This window comes from Hyperolius riggenbachi, chromosome 6, assembly GCF_040937935.1.
Source record: "Hyperolius riggenbachi isolate aHypRig1 chromosome 6, aHypRig1.pri, whole genome shotgun sequence".
Taxonomy (NCBI): Eukaryota; Metazoa; Chordata; class Amphibia; order Anura; family Hyperoliidae; genus Hyperolius; species Hyperolius riggenbachi.
Window position 1 is genome coordinate 372,999,042 of NC_090651.1, and position 14,564 is coordinate 373,013,605.

The 14,564-nt window shown below is 46.6% G+C and overlaps 1 protein-coding gene across 1 annotated transcript in view; it reads right to left on the reverse strand.

Moving 5' to 3' along the window:
• Positions 1-14,564, reverse strand: part of LOC137521947 (uncharacterized) — a 52,386-nt gene that overhangs the window by 8,764 nt on the left and 29,058 nt on the right. Inside the window, exons 7-8 of the mRNA XM_068241903.1 lie at positions 8,024-8,068; positions 4,961-5,005 (exon numbers count right to left, since the gene is read on the reverse strand). Coding sequence (XP_068098004.1) covers positions 4,961-5,005; positions 8,024-8,068 — 90 coding nt within the window. The remainder of the gene's footprint in view (positions 1-4,960; positions 5,006-8,023; positions 8,069-14,564) is intronic.

Here is a 14,564-nt window from a genome sequence, read left to right on the forward strand (position 1 = left end):
AGAGAACCAGGACCTTCCAGTAGCCTGAGAATCTCCCGGGGGGAGGAGTCAGGCTGGGAGTAAGAAGGACCAGAGAGTGAGTGACACCAATGGGTGGATGTCACTGACTGATCTGGGAGCTATCTCTAAACTGCGGAGATAGCTCTCGAGGTCGGGCAAGCCAGGTCGGCAACACACAGTCAGATAAAGTACCAAAACAGGAGGCTGATTCGGTAATCCCAAAGCACGCAGGGTTTGGCATCAGTTTAGCGAAGTACCGAATCAGTGATCAGAAGATTGGTCAGGAAAGTAGAAGGTCATAACAGATAATATACAATGCCTAGTCTTGGGTGTGAGCTCCGTGATCATCAACACCCTGGAACTAGTCTGACATATAATAGGATGGTAACACAAATCCCTAGTCTTGGGTGTGAGTTCCGTGATCATCAACACCCTGGAACTAGTCTGACATATAACAGGATGGTAACACAAATCTTTAGTCTTGGGTGTGAGCTCCGTGATCATCAACACCCTGGAACTTGTCTGACATATAACAGGATGGTAACACAAATTCCTAGTCTTGGGTGTGAGTTCCGTGATCATCAACACCCTGGAACTAGTCTGAAGTATAACAGAATGGTAAATACGGATTCTGACAAAAGGTCTGAGTGCTTCCACGTAGTGATCGCAACGGCAGACACTAAGAGAATGACCAGCACCCAGTATATATAGCACAGCGCTCTCCAGCGCCTCCCCTAAGTGCTGGACCAATGGGAACTGGTACAAGCGTCAGCTGACCGGCCTGGTCAGCTGATTCCCTTCTGGTTGTCATAAAAGTTCTGCCTCTCAGCGCGCGCGCGTGTCCTTCTGAACCTGTGTGGACTATCAGTCCCAGCCACACCAGACATATGTTGTGTACCACCCGCCGCGCTGGACGCGGAACCAGCCGCACCGCTATCAGGGCATGCGGCGGTTTCTCCGCGTTTGGCCATACTGACAGATGTAGGCCTACGCGTGCAAACCGCCGCGTTGGACGCGGAATCAGCCGCCTTGTTCTAAGCACATGCGGCGGCTTTTCCGCGTTTTCTCACAGAGTTGTGTCCCCAGTATCAGCCCCTCAGTATAGCCAGATGTGTCCCCCAATATCAGCCCCCCCCCAGTATAGCCAGATCTGTTCCCCGTATTTGCTAGCTTCCCATATAGATAAACAGATGCACCCCCTGGAATAGGGCCCATCATTATAGCAAGATGTGTCTCTGGGATCAATGTTCCCCATTGTAGCCAGATGTGCCCTCAGGATTAGTGCCCCCTCCCCATTACAGCCAAATGTGCCACAAGTATTTGGTTAGGGCCCCCAGGACCAGGGCCAGGCCGAGGCATAGGCTGGAGAGGCTCCAGCCTCAGGGCGCAGTGTAGGAGGGGGGCGCACAATTCATTCAGCTGTCATTCCTAATTGTGTATGAAGCAGAAAGAAATAAGAAAAGGGAATACATAGCAGTGACTGCAAGCCAGATAACTAGATATTAAGGTGTTGGGAAGGTTGTGGGCCCTGTGGCCCTCTTAGTCTAATAGCAATCAGTGTGTGACAGCTGGGGTGGGAGGGATGGAGGGGCGCACTTTGGTGTCTATGCCTTGGGTGCTGGAGGACCTTGTCCCTGCTCTGCCCAGGACCATCAGATGTGCCCCCCATTATTAATTCCCCACCCTCAGTTACTTAGATGTGCCCCAAACTACATTACACTCCCCCTTTCAGAGCTCTGCCCCCCACCCTCCGTTATGGGTAACCAGATGTGCCCCGCCCTTACCACTCTGCCCCCTCCATGGCCAGATCGATAAAAAAATGCCCCTGCAAGCAGAATATCTCACCTTACCTGGTTCCTGCGATCATCCTTCAGCCCCAGCTTCCATTCACCACGCTGTACTCAGCCCTGTGATACCGAACTCCCTGGTTACGGCTTGATGTCTTCATCAAGTTGGGACCTGGATATTCAGCATCACAGGGCTGTGTGCACCACGGTGAATGGAAGCTGAGGCTGAAGGATGATTGCAGGAACCAGGTAAGGTGAGATATTCTCCTTGCAGGGGCAATTTTTTATAGATCTGGCCACAGAGGGGAAGAGATGAAGGATCCAGTTCATCCGCACGAGGGGGGTGGGGGGGGGGGGGGTGTTCACTAATTGGCTACAAGGGAACATGTTCCCTTTCTCCAATTAGTAATGCAGCTGACAGTGCTGTGGGGTGCGCTCTGAAGAGCACCTGATCGTGCACAGCAGGGCTGTAAACTGAATCAGTATATCTACGTCATGGTGGTTTGGAGGGTGCCACAGATGACGTAGATATACTGTAGCAGAGGAAAAAGTGGTTAAAGGAGATCTTTAGTGAGAGGTATATGGAGGCTGCCATATTTATTTCCTTTTAAACAATACCAGTTGCCTGGCAGCCCTGCTGATCTATTTGGCTGAAGTAGTGGCTATCCGGCTGAATCACACCAGAAACAAGCATGCAGCTAATCTTGTCAGATCTGACTTTAAAGTCTGAAATAGAGATGTAGCGAACGGTTCCAGGCAAACTTCGGTTGTTCGCGTTTGCTAAGAGCAGGCGAACTTTTGCGGAAGTTCGATTCGCCCCATAATGCTCTATTGAGCAGAACTTTGACCCTCTACATCACAGTCAGCAGGCACAATGTTGGCAATCAGACTGCACTCACTCCTGGAGCCCCACCCACCCTTATAAAAGGCAAGGTCCTAGTGCCGTTTTACTCACTAGTCTGCCTGCACTAATTAGTTAAGGGACAGCTGCTACACACTCTGCTAGGGAGAATTTAGTTAGGCTCTTATAGACTTGTTGTTCCTACTTCCCTCCCTCACTCCCTTCTTCCTAACTCCTCTTTAAGCAAGCTCATGTTTCTCTAGGATATATCATAATGGTACATGCTGCCTTCAGCATGTAGTGTTGGTGGTGGTATAGTGTTTAAGAGAGCTGACTACCAAGCACTCAGACCTGGGTTCAATTACCGGCCAAGGTATATAAGCTGGCTTTTGAAATTCTACAATTCCTTGGAAGATGAGACCCTTCTCCCTCACTCCTCCGGAGGGAGGAGGGTCTCATCTTCCAAGAAACTGTAGAATTTCAAAAGCCAGCTTATATACCTTGGCTGGTAATTGAACCCAGGTCTAGGCCGGGAATTGAACCCAAGTCTGAGTGCTTGGTAGTCAGCTTTCTTAACCGCTATACCCCCACCAACACTACATGCTAAAGGCAGCCTAGCATGTACCATTATGATATATCCTAGAGAAAAATGAGCTTGCTTAAATATTTGTAGGCTTTTAAAAGCCAGCTTACATACCTTGGCCTGGGAATTGAACCCAGGTCTGAGTGCTTGGTAGTCAGCTCTCTTAACTGCTATACCACCACACCAACACTACATGCTGAAGGCAGCATGTACCATTATGATATATCCTAGAGAAAAATGAGCTTGCTTAAAGATTTGTAGGCTTTTAAAAGCCTGCTTACATACCTTGGCCAGGAATTGAACCCAAGTCTGAGTGTATGGTAGTCAGCTCTCTTAACCGCTATACCACCACCAACACTACATGCTGAAGCCAGCCTAGCATGTACCATTGTGATATACCCAAGAGAAAAATGAGCTTGCTCTCTCTCTCTCTCTCCCTAGGACTTGATGGTTTTCAGCTGAAAATTCGCTTCAATGGCATCAACGGATACCAGCAGAATTTCACAGGCAATTTTGGAACTCCGCAAGATTGAAAAAGCAATTCCGTCCCGACCAAACGGAATGGAATGACCAATTTCCTCCCAAAATTGTGGAAAATACAATTCTGCGGAAAGCGGTGACCATTCCTACGAGAGAGAGAGAGAAAGAGAGAGAGAGAGAGAGAGAGAGAGAGAGAGAGAGAGAGAGAGAGAGAGATGAATCTACATGGCTATCTGGGGTTCTCTTCGGACAACTGTTGCAACTGTTGAACACAAAAGGCAAGGCCATGCCTGGGTGGGGTTGAACCACCAACCTTTTAGTTAACAGCCAAACACACTAACCAATTGCGCCACAGAGACTGTGTTCTATTCCTGGCCAATGTGAGTTGGCTTTTGACATACTACACATCCTTAAGCAAGCTCATTTTTCTCTAGCATAGATCATAATGGTACATGCTAGGCTGCCTTCAGCATGTAGTGCTGGTGGTGGTATAGCGGTTAAGAGAGCTGACTACCAAGCACTCAGACCTGGGTTCAATTCCTGGCCAAGGTATGTAAGCTGGCTTTTAAAAGCCTACAAATCTTTAAGCAAGCTCATTTTTCTCTAGGATATATATCATAATGGTACATGCTAGGCCGCCTTCCGCATGTAGTGTTGGTGGTGGTATAGCGGTTAAGAGAGCTGACTACCAAGCACTCAGACCTGAGTTCAATTCCCGGCCAAGGTATGTAAGCTGACTTTTAAAAGCCTAAAAATCTTTAAGCAAGCTCATTTTTCTCTAGGATATATCATAATGGTACATGCTAGGCTGCCTTCAGCATGTAGTGTTGGTGGTGGTATAGCGGATAAGAGAGCTGACTACCAAGCACTCAGACCTGGGTTCAATTACCGGCCAAGGTATGTAAGCTGGCTTTTAAAAGCCTACAAATCTTTAAGCGCACGCACACACACACACACACACAATGTGACTGTAAAATTACAGACCAGAATGTGCTAAGGGCAAGACAACCAGTAAATTTGCAAAGGAGAGAAAGAAGCACCAGGTGAATCATATATGATAAATGTCATAAAAATCTTTATTGTATATTTAATATAATTCAATAAAGATTCGTGTGACATTTATCATATATGATTAGTCTGGTGCTTTTCAAAAAGGCTTCTTTTTCTCCTTTGCAAATTTGCAAAAAGAATATCGGCATTTTTGCTCATCACTGCTGATAACTAGTTCAGTAAGTATTAACACTCTATAAATAGAGTTCTTAGTCTTACCTGTCCCACCATGAGGTCCATGCCTACCACTGTCCTCTTCCGAACCTTCATAATCATAAACAAATAGTTCACAGTTAGACGTATATATATAAAAAAAATCTATAAAACTATTTACAGTAAACAAAACTCATCATTTTGGAAACCTGAGAGTTTATAAACCTAAGCATTTAAAAAAACACTGAAGTCTCCTAAAATACAGCTTTTTATTGCAAACTAAAACGCCACATCCCCGCAGCTGAAATCTAACTAAATCCCCCCAAACTCCCCTCGCAAAAACCGCGACTTTCTTGGCTGTGGATTTTGCTGCCCTGTGTGCCTCCGCGGGAGGCAGAGCTTTCAGCTGCAGCTCTGCCCCATGCGCGTCTATCAGCACGTATCTCCGCCTCTCTCCCGTCCCTCTCAGTGAAGGAAGACTGAGAGGGGTGGACAGAGACGGAGATACACGCTGATAGACGCGCTAAGAGGCAGAGCTGCAGCTGAAAGCTCTGCCTCTCATGGACACGCTCCCCACAGTGTGCCCCGGGATGTTTGGGGGGATTTAGTTAGATATCAGCTGCAGCGATGCAGCGTTTTAGGGCCTGTACACACTGCTGCGCTTGCGTTGTGTTTTTAAAAACGCATGCGTTTTTAAAAACGCAAGGTCTTTTGAAAAAGAATGAAAATCGTGATGACTTGTACACACTGGTGCGATGCGTTTTTAAAAAAACGCAAACGCAGTGCCTGCTGCGCTTTTTTAAGCGCAGCGCATGAAAAACGCATTAAAAACGCATGCGCTTGCGTTTTTGCCTGCGTTTTTCAGAAGTCAGTATCCCAGAAGACTCTGCAATCTCCTGATTCCTGTTGAAATGTAAACTAGAAAAAAAACAAAGGATTCTTTAGCCAATCAGCAATTACAGGAAAAACGCAAACACACAAAAAACGCAGGCAAAAGCGCATGCGTTTTTAAAACTACAGGCACTTTAAAAACGCATGCGCTTGCGTTTTTGCCTGCGTTTTTCAGTGTGTACAGGCCCTTAGTTAGGACAATAATGTTGAACAGCTTTTTGCAATAAAAGCTGTATTTTAGGAGCCTTCACAGTCTCTTTAAACTCACCTGGGGCTTCCTCCAGCCCCCTGTAGGCCGTGAGCTCCCTCACCGTCCTCTCGAGCTGCTCCATTCTTCTGCAATCTTCTCTGGTAATTTCCCCAGTTGCCGTCAGTCATGCTCCACTGTGCATACGTGGTACTGACTGCGAGCTCCACCTGTGATGCTTGGTGAGTAACGGTGCCGGGGATCCCTCCGGGAGGGGGAGTTCAGGGGGTGGGGGGCAATAAGCTATACTGGGGACCCATATACAGTATCTTGCTAAACTATTCTGGGGACCTCTATACCTTGCTGAACTATACTGGCGTCCTTTATAAAGCTACCTTTATGGGGGCACCTACGCCAGGCTTCCTATACTGGGGCACCTATATTTAGCTGCCTATACTGGAGCACCTGTACCTGGCCACCTATACTGGGGCACCTATACTTAGCTACCTATACTGAGGCACCTCTACCTGAATACCTATACCTGGGTACCTATAATGGGTGCACACAATGGCCTCAATTCACGGAGCATTATCAAACGTTTATCAAACACTTTATCAAACGTTTGATAATTTACCTCATGGGTAAAATCTCATTTTAAATTCACTAAGGTGTTATATGTTTATCAAATGTTTTACCGATAAAATGTTCAACAAATATATAACACCTTAGTGAATTCAAAATGAGATTTTACCCACGAGGTAAATTATCAAACGTTTGATAAAGTGTTTGATAAACGTTTGATAATGCTCTGTGAATTGAGGCCAATGTGCTTGAGACTGCAGGGCGGTTGGGGATGTAATTTTTACACGCATTCCGTGGGAGCAATTTGGCCTTGAAACTGCCATGATTGGAAGATGAAACTTAGCTTCCAATGTGCGATCTGCACCACACACACACGGATGGGGGTCTTATACTCAGCTTATATTCACCATTGGCATGCTGATCCCTCACCGTGTACCTCCAATAGTGACATGTTCCCAGGTGATCAGGGTTGATGACGCCAGCGTCAAGCAGCATCATTAATATCTAGCAGCAACCTATTTTTCTTTCTATTTAATTCTATACAATGAACTTTGGGGGGATTCAGAAGACGGATGGGCACCACGCAGTGGGCAACACAGGACAGGTAATGTATAAATGCACACATGAGGGTACAATTATACAATGGGGGAGGGGGGCAATGGCAAGGCAACACACGCAGCCGATTGCCAAGAGATTTCATGCTGACATCGGTCAGGAATTGGCCTGCAGTCTATGGGCAGCCAACAGATCTCTTTGTAATCTGATTCTGATTCGATCAGAGAGAGATTTGTTGCTTGGTCGATTCTGCCCATCACCGCTAGATGTACGGCCACCTTTACATTTGCATAAGTGTAGGTTGAGCAGCTGCAGCTTGGAAGTGAAAATGATCAGAGATTTTGGGAAGTCATTTTCAAATTTAGTTTTGATTTGATTTTGTGTTTCAAGCATTTATTATACTCAAAATGTATACTAGACCCTTGCTTGACGCATTTTGGTAAGTTACGGAAAAAAGGTTGTGGAAATTAATTGAATCACTTTTTGCACAGAAATCCAGCAGAAACTGAACGCCAGGGAGGTTAATAGACCAAACAATCATATGTTCAGCAGCAATGCACAGTGATATTGATAACCAGTGTTGTTTGCAAATTTTCACAAAGTCATTTTCGTATTGAAAATGGAATGCTTAATTTCGGGAAAGCAAAACAATTGTTATTTTTACCACAAAAACTAGTTTATTTTAGCGTGAAAACATGAAAAATAGTTTATTTTCAGCACAAAAATTCGTAAAAGATGTGAAAAATCACAAACTTATTACAAAATGATTTTTGATGGCATTTTCATTCAGAAGTCGAATTTAAATTTATTTTTGCGAAAGTGAATGCAAAAAGAATATCATCATTTTCACTCATCGCTGCTGTTAACTAGTTCAGTAAGTATTAACACTCTATGAATAGAGTTCTTAGTCTTACCTGTCCCACCATGATGTCCATAATTATTCCTGCCCTCTTCTGAACCTTCATAATCATAACCAAAAAGTTCACCGTTAGACGTACAGTATATTTAAAAAAATCTATAAAACAATTTAAACTATACTCATTTTGGAAACCTGAATCAGTGATCGTAGTGATCACGTGATCAGAAGCCATACGCGATGGCTCCTGATCACTGAGGGGAGATGTCAGCTTTCATATGACAGCTTAGTCTCCCCTCTTGGGTGCGCATGATCGCGGCGGGACACTTCATTTTCGCGGACATTGAATCTAAGTCCAGTCAGAACGGCAGCACCACCTGCTGGACGTAGATTCAAACTACATTGGTCCGTAAGTGGTTAAAGTGTACCAAAGATGGGGCCCCTGCCATAAAATATACATATCTGGGGATTCCTTCAGCCCCCTCCAGCCTGATCTCTGCCACGGCGTCATCTTCTCGCTCTTTGTTCTCCCGCAACTGTCCCCCAAATAATCCTACTGTTGGGGCCAGTTGGTGGAGCTCCCTTGTCTCGCCCCTGTTGCTGGGAGCATTCTGTGCTACTGTGCAGGCGCTGATTGTTTAATGTGATGTGAATGCGGAGGGAGTGCGCGAAGCCGGGCCTCACATGCACAGTTGGTCCCGGACCAGAGGACTTTCCAGGGCCAATTACAGAGCAACGGAAAGTGAGAAGAGGATGCCGTGGGAGGGATCAGGCAGGAAGGGGCTGAAGGAATCCCCAGATATGTATATTTTATGGTGGGGGCCTATCTCAGGTTCACTTAAAGGGATATTTAACCTCTGTAAAAAAAATCAGTTTTACTTTCCTGGGGCTTTTACCAGCCTCTGCAGCCGTCCTGTGCCCTCGCAATCACTTACAGAGGCTCCGGTATCCCACCACCAGTTAGTTTTGGTTTCGGTGACAGGCCCAGGGCTGGATTTACCATAAGGCACTGTAGGCACGTGCCTACATGCGCCTTATGATGGAAAGGTGGCTCTCTCCCCTACCTGAGCGCTGCCTTCCCTCCTTCCCTATGTAGAGTCCTGAGAGTGTAGATGAGAGGTTACTCAGCATTCCACTGACGAGATCCCCCTTCAGTCAGGGGGCCTTTAGCTACTTAATATTGATGGTACTTCTGGTTACCTAATGCTAAGGGGCACCTGTAGCTACCTATGATGGGTAAGGGAGAAAGGCAGAAGTGACAGCTGGGCTAGCCAGGACACTTGCAGTGCGGTTCGGTGGGGGTTTATAGGCTCATGGAGGGTGGAGTCTAGGGTGCCAGTACATCTGTGCCTATAGGCTCCTGTGAGGTAAATCCAGGCCTAGACAGGCCCGATAGGCCTGGCCACGTGTATCCTTCTTCACGTTCCAGTATAACGTCCTGCGCTGGATGTTAATGCAGAGACACAGGACACTATTGCGCACTTGAACACGAAGAAGGATTTTAAAACATTATAAAAAATATGTATGCAATTCGAATAACGATCTAAAGCACTACATGGTTCGTGTTCTCACCACTGCTGTGTAAACACGTATTGATAATATCACCAGGGATGCTCTCAACTTCGCATTCGGATGAAATTCGAATAGGGCTATTCGAATTTCATCCTACTAATTACAGCAGCTGTGCGGGCGGCCGAGGGGGTTAATCTTACCCATCAGCCGTATTCTTGCTCCGTCCCTCGGCACCTCCCACGCTGCATTCCAATCCGGCGGTCACGTGACTATACACCTCCTCCTTCAACCCGGAAGGAGGAAGTGTATGTAATCACGTGACGCCGGATTGGGACGCAGCGTGGGAGGTGCCGAGGGACGGAGAAAGAAGACGGCTGATGGGTAAGATTAACCCCCTCGGCCACCCGCACAGCTGCTGTAATTAGTAGGATGAAATTCGAATAACCCTATTCGAATTTTATCCAAATGCGAAGTTGAGAGCATCCCTGAATATTGCCAAACAGGATGCGCACACAGTCTCAAATGTAAAGGAGTTTACCATCTCACAGTTTATGGCCAGCATTATTCTCAAGTCGGGGCTCAGATTTTGACCGACTGTCGTCTGTAGCTCCGCCCCTTGCACGTGTGGATGCAGAAGGAGCCATTTGCCTGCCCACCGTCCACAGACTTTCAAACAGTTGCAGTTGTCTTCAGGCTGGTTCGATAAATTAGAGGAGCTGGTTGGCTGTTGTTTATCCCCCATATGCTGTCATTCCTTAGAGATGTTGCGAACATAGAATTTTCTGTTCGCGAACGGCGCACGGGAACTCCTGCAAAATGTTCTTGAACAATGGGCACTTGAATCTTAAAACCTACAAAGACTGTTTCTGGCCACAAAAATGATGAAAAAGTTGTTTCAAGGGGTCTAACACCTGGACATGCCGGAGGGGGATCCATGGCAAAAGCCTCACCAAAAATTACGGAGTTGGTGCAAAGTCGGGTTTTATTCTCTAAAGGGCAGAAATCACATTATGCACAGCTCTGGGTGTCAGTTGGCTGTGGAGTGTTACACACACAAAACAAAAAAAAACACAGGAGACCGATGTGCTAGCCCTCAAAAGGGCTGTTTGGGGTGCTTTTACAGCAAGTGAGTAACAAGAACACAAGCCTAGCTAATGCTTTCCCTACCTATCTGCAGCAAGTCTGATCCTGCTCTCACTAACAGTCAGCAGCCAGCAGAGAATGAATCCAATATGGTCACCGCAACTGCTTTTTAATTGAGGTGCGAGGTCCAGGAAGGGGTGGTAGCTGATTTGTTGGCATGCATCTGCTGACTGCGAGGTAAGGGGTAAAAGTTTAGCTCAATGATGATGTATAGGGGGCGAATCGAACATGCCAAATGTTTGCTGTTCATGAATGCAAACAGCCGATGGCTGCCGGCGAAGAGTTCGGGCCATTTCTATCAATCCTACCTCCGGATATTGTGGAGGACAACAGGGTGAGTGCAGGCAGGTTGTGGGAGTTTCCCTGCACTGGTAGAGTGTTTTAGAGGTGACAGAGTTTGGATTATGGGGAGAGGAGTGAGGACACCTGTGACCACAGTTATCTATATATATAATAGAGTAAGTGCCTCAACCTTCGAGCAAGAAGAAGAAGTAGCGCCCCGCCCCCAGGGCCGGTCCAAGCAAGAAGAAGGGGCTGGTCCAAGCAAGAAGAAGAAGTAGTGTCATATCAAACCAAGGGCAAAGAGGGATAATTTGCATATTCAGTAGCAGTGCATTGTGGGTAACCACAAATGTTCACTTATAGCTGAATTATTGCAGATTTGCTTCTGTTTTAAGAAGGAAAATTACACCAAGCTTTGCTTTTTTTTTTAGTAGGAGGGCTTTTTGGTCTCTTTTATCCTCCTATATACATTCTTAGTAGTTTGGGTCACACTGAGCTGCTTGGTTACTCTGTTGTACTGGTCCAAGCCCTATCTCATACAGCCCTATCAATACCTGCTATGTACTGATGAGGACCAAACGTCTGACACAGGCTGTCACATGTGGGTTTGATATGACTGTGTAAAATTTAAAGCAATAGGCTTGCTTGACTTACTAAGGGTGAAAAGGAATAATTTGCATATTCAGTAGCAGTGCATTGTGGAAAATCACAAATGTTCACTTATAGCAGAGTTATTGCATATTTCCTTCTGTTTTAGGAAGGCAAATTACACCAAGCTTTGATTTTTTTTTTTTGTAGAGATGGGAAGTTCGGATCGTTTCAATGATTTGCATGATTCAAATCGGATCATTGAAAAAATTTGGATCTTTGATCCGAATCTCGGATCATTTTACTAGGGAAGCATTCGGGGGTGAAATGACTAGCAGGACAGGACTTTCCCTACCTTGGACAGAGAATGGGAGGGGGGTGGATGCAGGGCCGGGCCGAGGCATAGGCTGGAGAGGCTCCAGCCTCAGGGCGCAGTGTAGGAGGGGGCGCAAAATTCATTCAGCTGTCATTCCTAATTGTGTTTGAAGCAGAAAGAAATAAGAAAAGTGGATACATAGCAGTGACTGCAAGCCAGATAACTAGATATTAAGATGTTGGGGAGATTGTGGGCCCTGTGGCACCTCTTAGTCTAATAGCAATCAGTGTGTGACGGCTGGGGTGGCAGGGATGGAGGGGCACACTTTGGTGTCTCAGCCTTGGGTGCTGGAGGACCTTGTCCCGCCTCTGGGTGGATGGACAGAGAATGGGAGGGCGGTGGACGGACAGAGAATGGGAGGGGGGTGGACGGACAGAGAAGGGGAGGGGGGTGGACACACAGAGAAGGGAAGATGGTGAACTTAGACGGGCAGGGAGTGGACAGAGAAGGGAGGAGGGACGAGCAGAGAGCAGAAATGTTTGTTTGCACACAATACCCACATGCTGTAATCATATGCTTTACATATAGTTCAACTATATGTTCATCTGTATACTTTGAATGCAAACGTCGCACAGTGAAAGAAAGAAATCCCCAAAGCATTCCCAGAAGTGAAGTGCAGCTGTTTACAGCAGTGCAGGAGGATCATATTGCCCTGCAATCACAGTGCCTGCCCTTCTAGCCCAGCACACTGTCTACAAAGTTACTGAGCTGTGCTTCTGAGCCAAAAGTTTCCAATTTGTTCACTGTGCACAATTACGGAACAGACAGCATAAAATAAGCAGTACATTGTAGCCAGTATGTGTGCTCTACACATATCTGGCAGTGGCACCCATGTCCCCTCTCTCTCATCTACCTGTCCCTGCAAGGCTGGCTCCCCTCCAAGAGAGCGATCCATCTCTGCTCTGCTTCCAGGACCCCGCTGCCTGCTGAGAGGGGGGCGTGCTGCTCCTGGTCACGCCCCCTTTGCGATCCGAATCACTCATTTTGATGATTCGGATGATTCGACTCACAAAAGAGATTTGGATCAAAGATCTGAATCGTTCATGATCCGGACAACACTATTTTTTAGTAGAAGGTCTTTTTGGTCCTTTTTACCCCACTATACATTCCGAGTGGTTTGAGTCACCCTGAGCTGCTTGGTTACTCTGTTGTACTGGTCCAAGCCCTATCTCATACAGCCATATCAATCCTTGCCATGTACAGATGAGGACCAAAAGTCTGAAACAGGCTGTCACATGTGGGTTTGATATGGCTGTGTAAATTTTAGAGCTGTAGGCTTGCTATACATCAGTGGTTCTGGATGCTTGCTTCGCTTACTAAGGGTAAAAGAGGTAATTTGCATATTTAGTAGCAGTGCATTGTGAGTGACCACAAATGTTCACTTATAGCTGAATTATTGCATATTTCCTTCTGTTTTAAGAAGGCAAATTACACCAAGCTTTGCTTTTTTTAGTAGGAGGTCATTTTGGTCCCTTTTATCCCCCTATACATTCCGAGTGGTTTGGGTCACCCTGAGCTGCTTGGTTACTCTGTTGTACTGGTCCGAGCCCTATCTCATACAGCCTTATCAATCCCTGCCATGTACTGATGAGGATTAAAAGTCTGAAACAGGCTGTCACATGTGGGTTTGATATGACTGTGTAAAATTTAAAGATATATGCTTGCTATACTCCAGCGGCTCTGAATGCTTGCTTGGCCTACCAAGGGGGAAAAGGGGTAATTTGCATATTTAGTAGCAGTGCATTGTGGGTAACCACAAATGTTCACTTATAGCTGAATTATTGCAGATTTCCTTCTGTTTTAAAAAGGCAAATTACACCAATACAGTGTGCGGCATTGCAGGAAGTGACGACAGTGGAACGCACGATGGAACACAGAAGAGGTGAGTCATCCCCGCCCGCTGCCTCTTACTAATAGTGGCGGCTGCTACTGTGCTTAAGCAGGAGGGGGAGTGCACATGGAGGACCCAGGTGAGGGGGGGCAGGGTTCCTGCTGAGCTTATGCAGGAGGGGGAGCGCACATGGGGGACCCAGGTGAGGGGGGGTCCAGCCCCGCTCCCCGCTGCTGTGCCCAATACCCCCTTCCTGCCCTCTACCCTCTTATGCGGCGTATGCTACGCCGCGGGTCGGCTAGTAAGCTATATTTTGTTGTTCTCTTTCTTTGCATGCCAATGTGAGAGTCTAGTGCAGAGGAGTCAAGACTACAGATGACAGTCGCACAGCAGAAAGCCCGCCGACTCCCTGTCAGGGCTTGTCAGCGAAAAGGAAACTAGCTGGCGGCGGGGGACCGGAGGATGGGTGAGTGACTGCGGGGGCAAGGGATGGCTGGAGGGGGCTGGTAGAAGCCCCAGGCAAGTAAAACTGATTTTTTATTCCTGGCTTAAGTGTCCCTTTAACCTTTGTCGAGTATACGATGTATGCATATATTTCTTTGTGCCACAATTTTCCCCGATATTTTGCATTATGATTTTGCATTGTAAATTGCGAATTCCGATACAAAATTATGTCTAAGCAAAATTTATGCTCTCGTCTGTAATGCAGAGTCGCATCTTCTGTCCACTGCCTGGAACTCCTTCCTACCTCTTCTGTCCCAGGGCCTGGAGCTACTCAGTGCCTTATAAGCCATAACCAGACGCTATGCAGACTGGGATATGTAGTTCCAAATTCCTATATTGGTCTGACCTGCTTCCTAGAACACA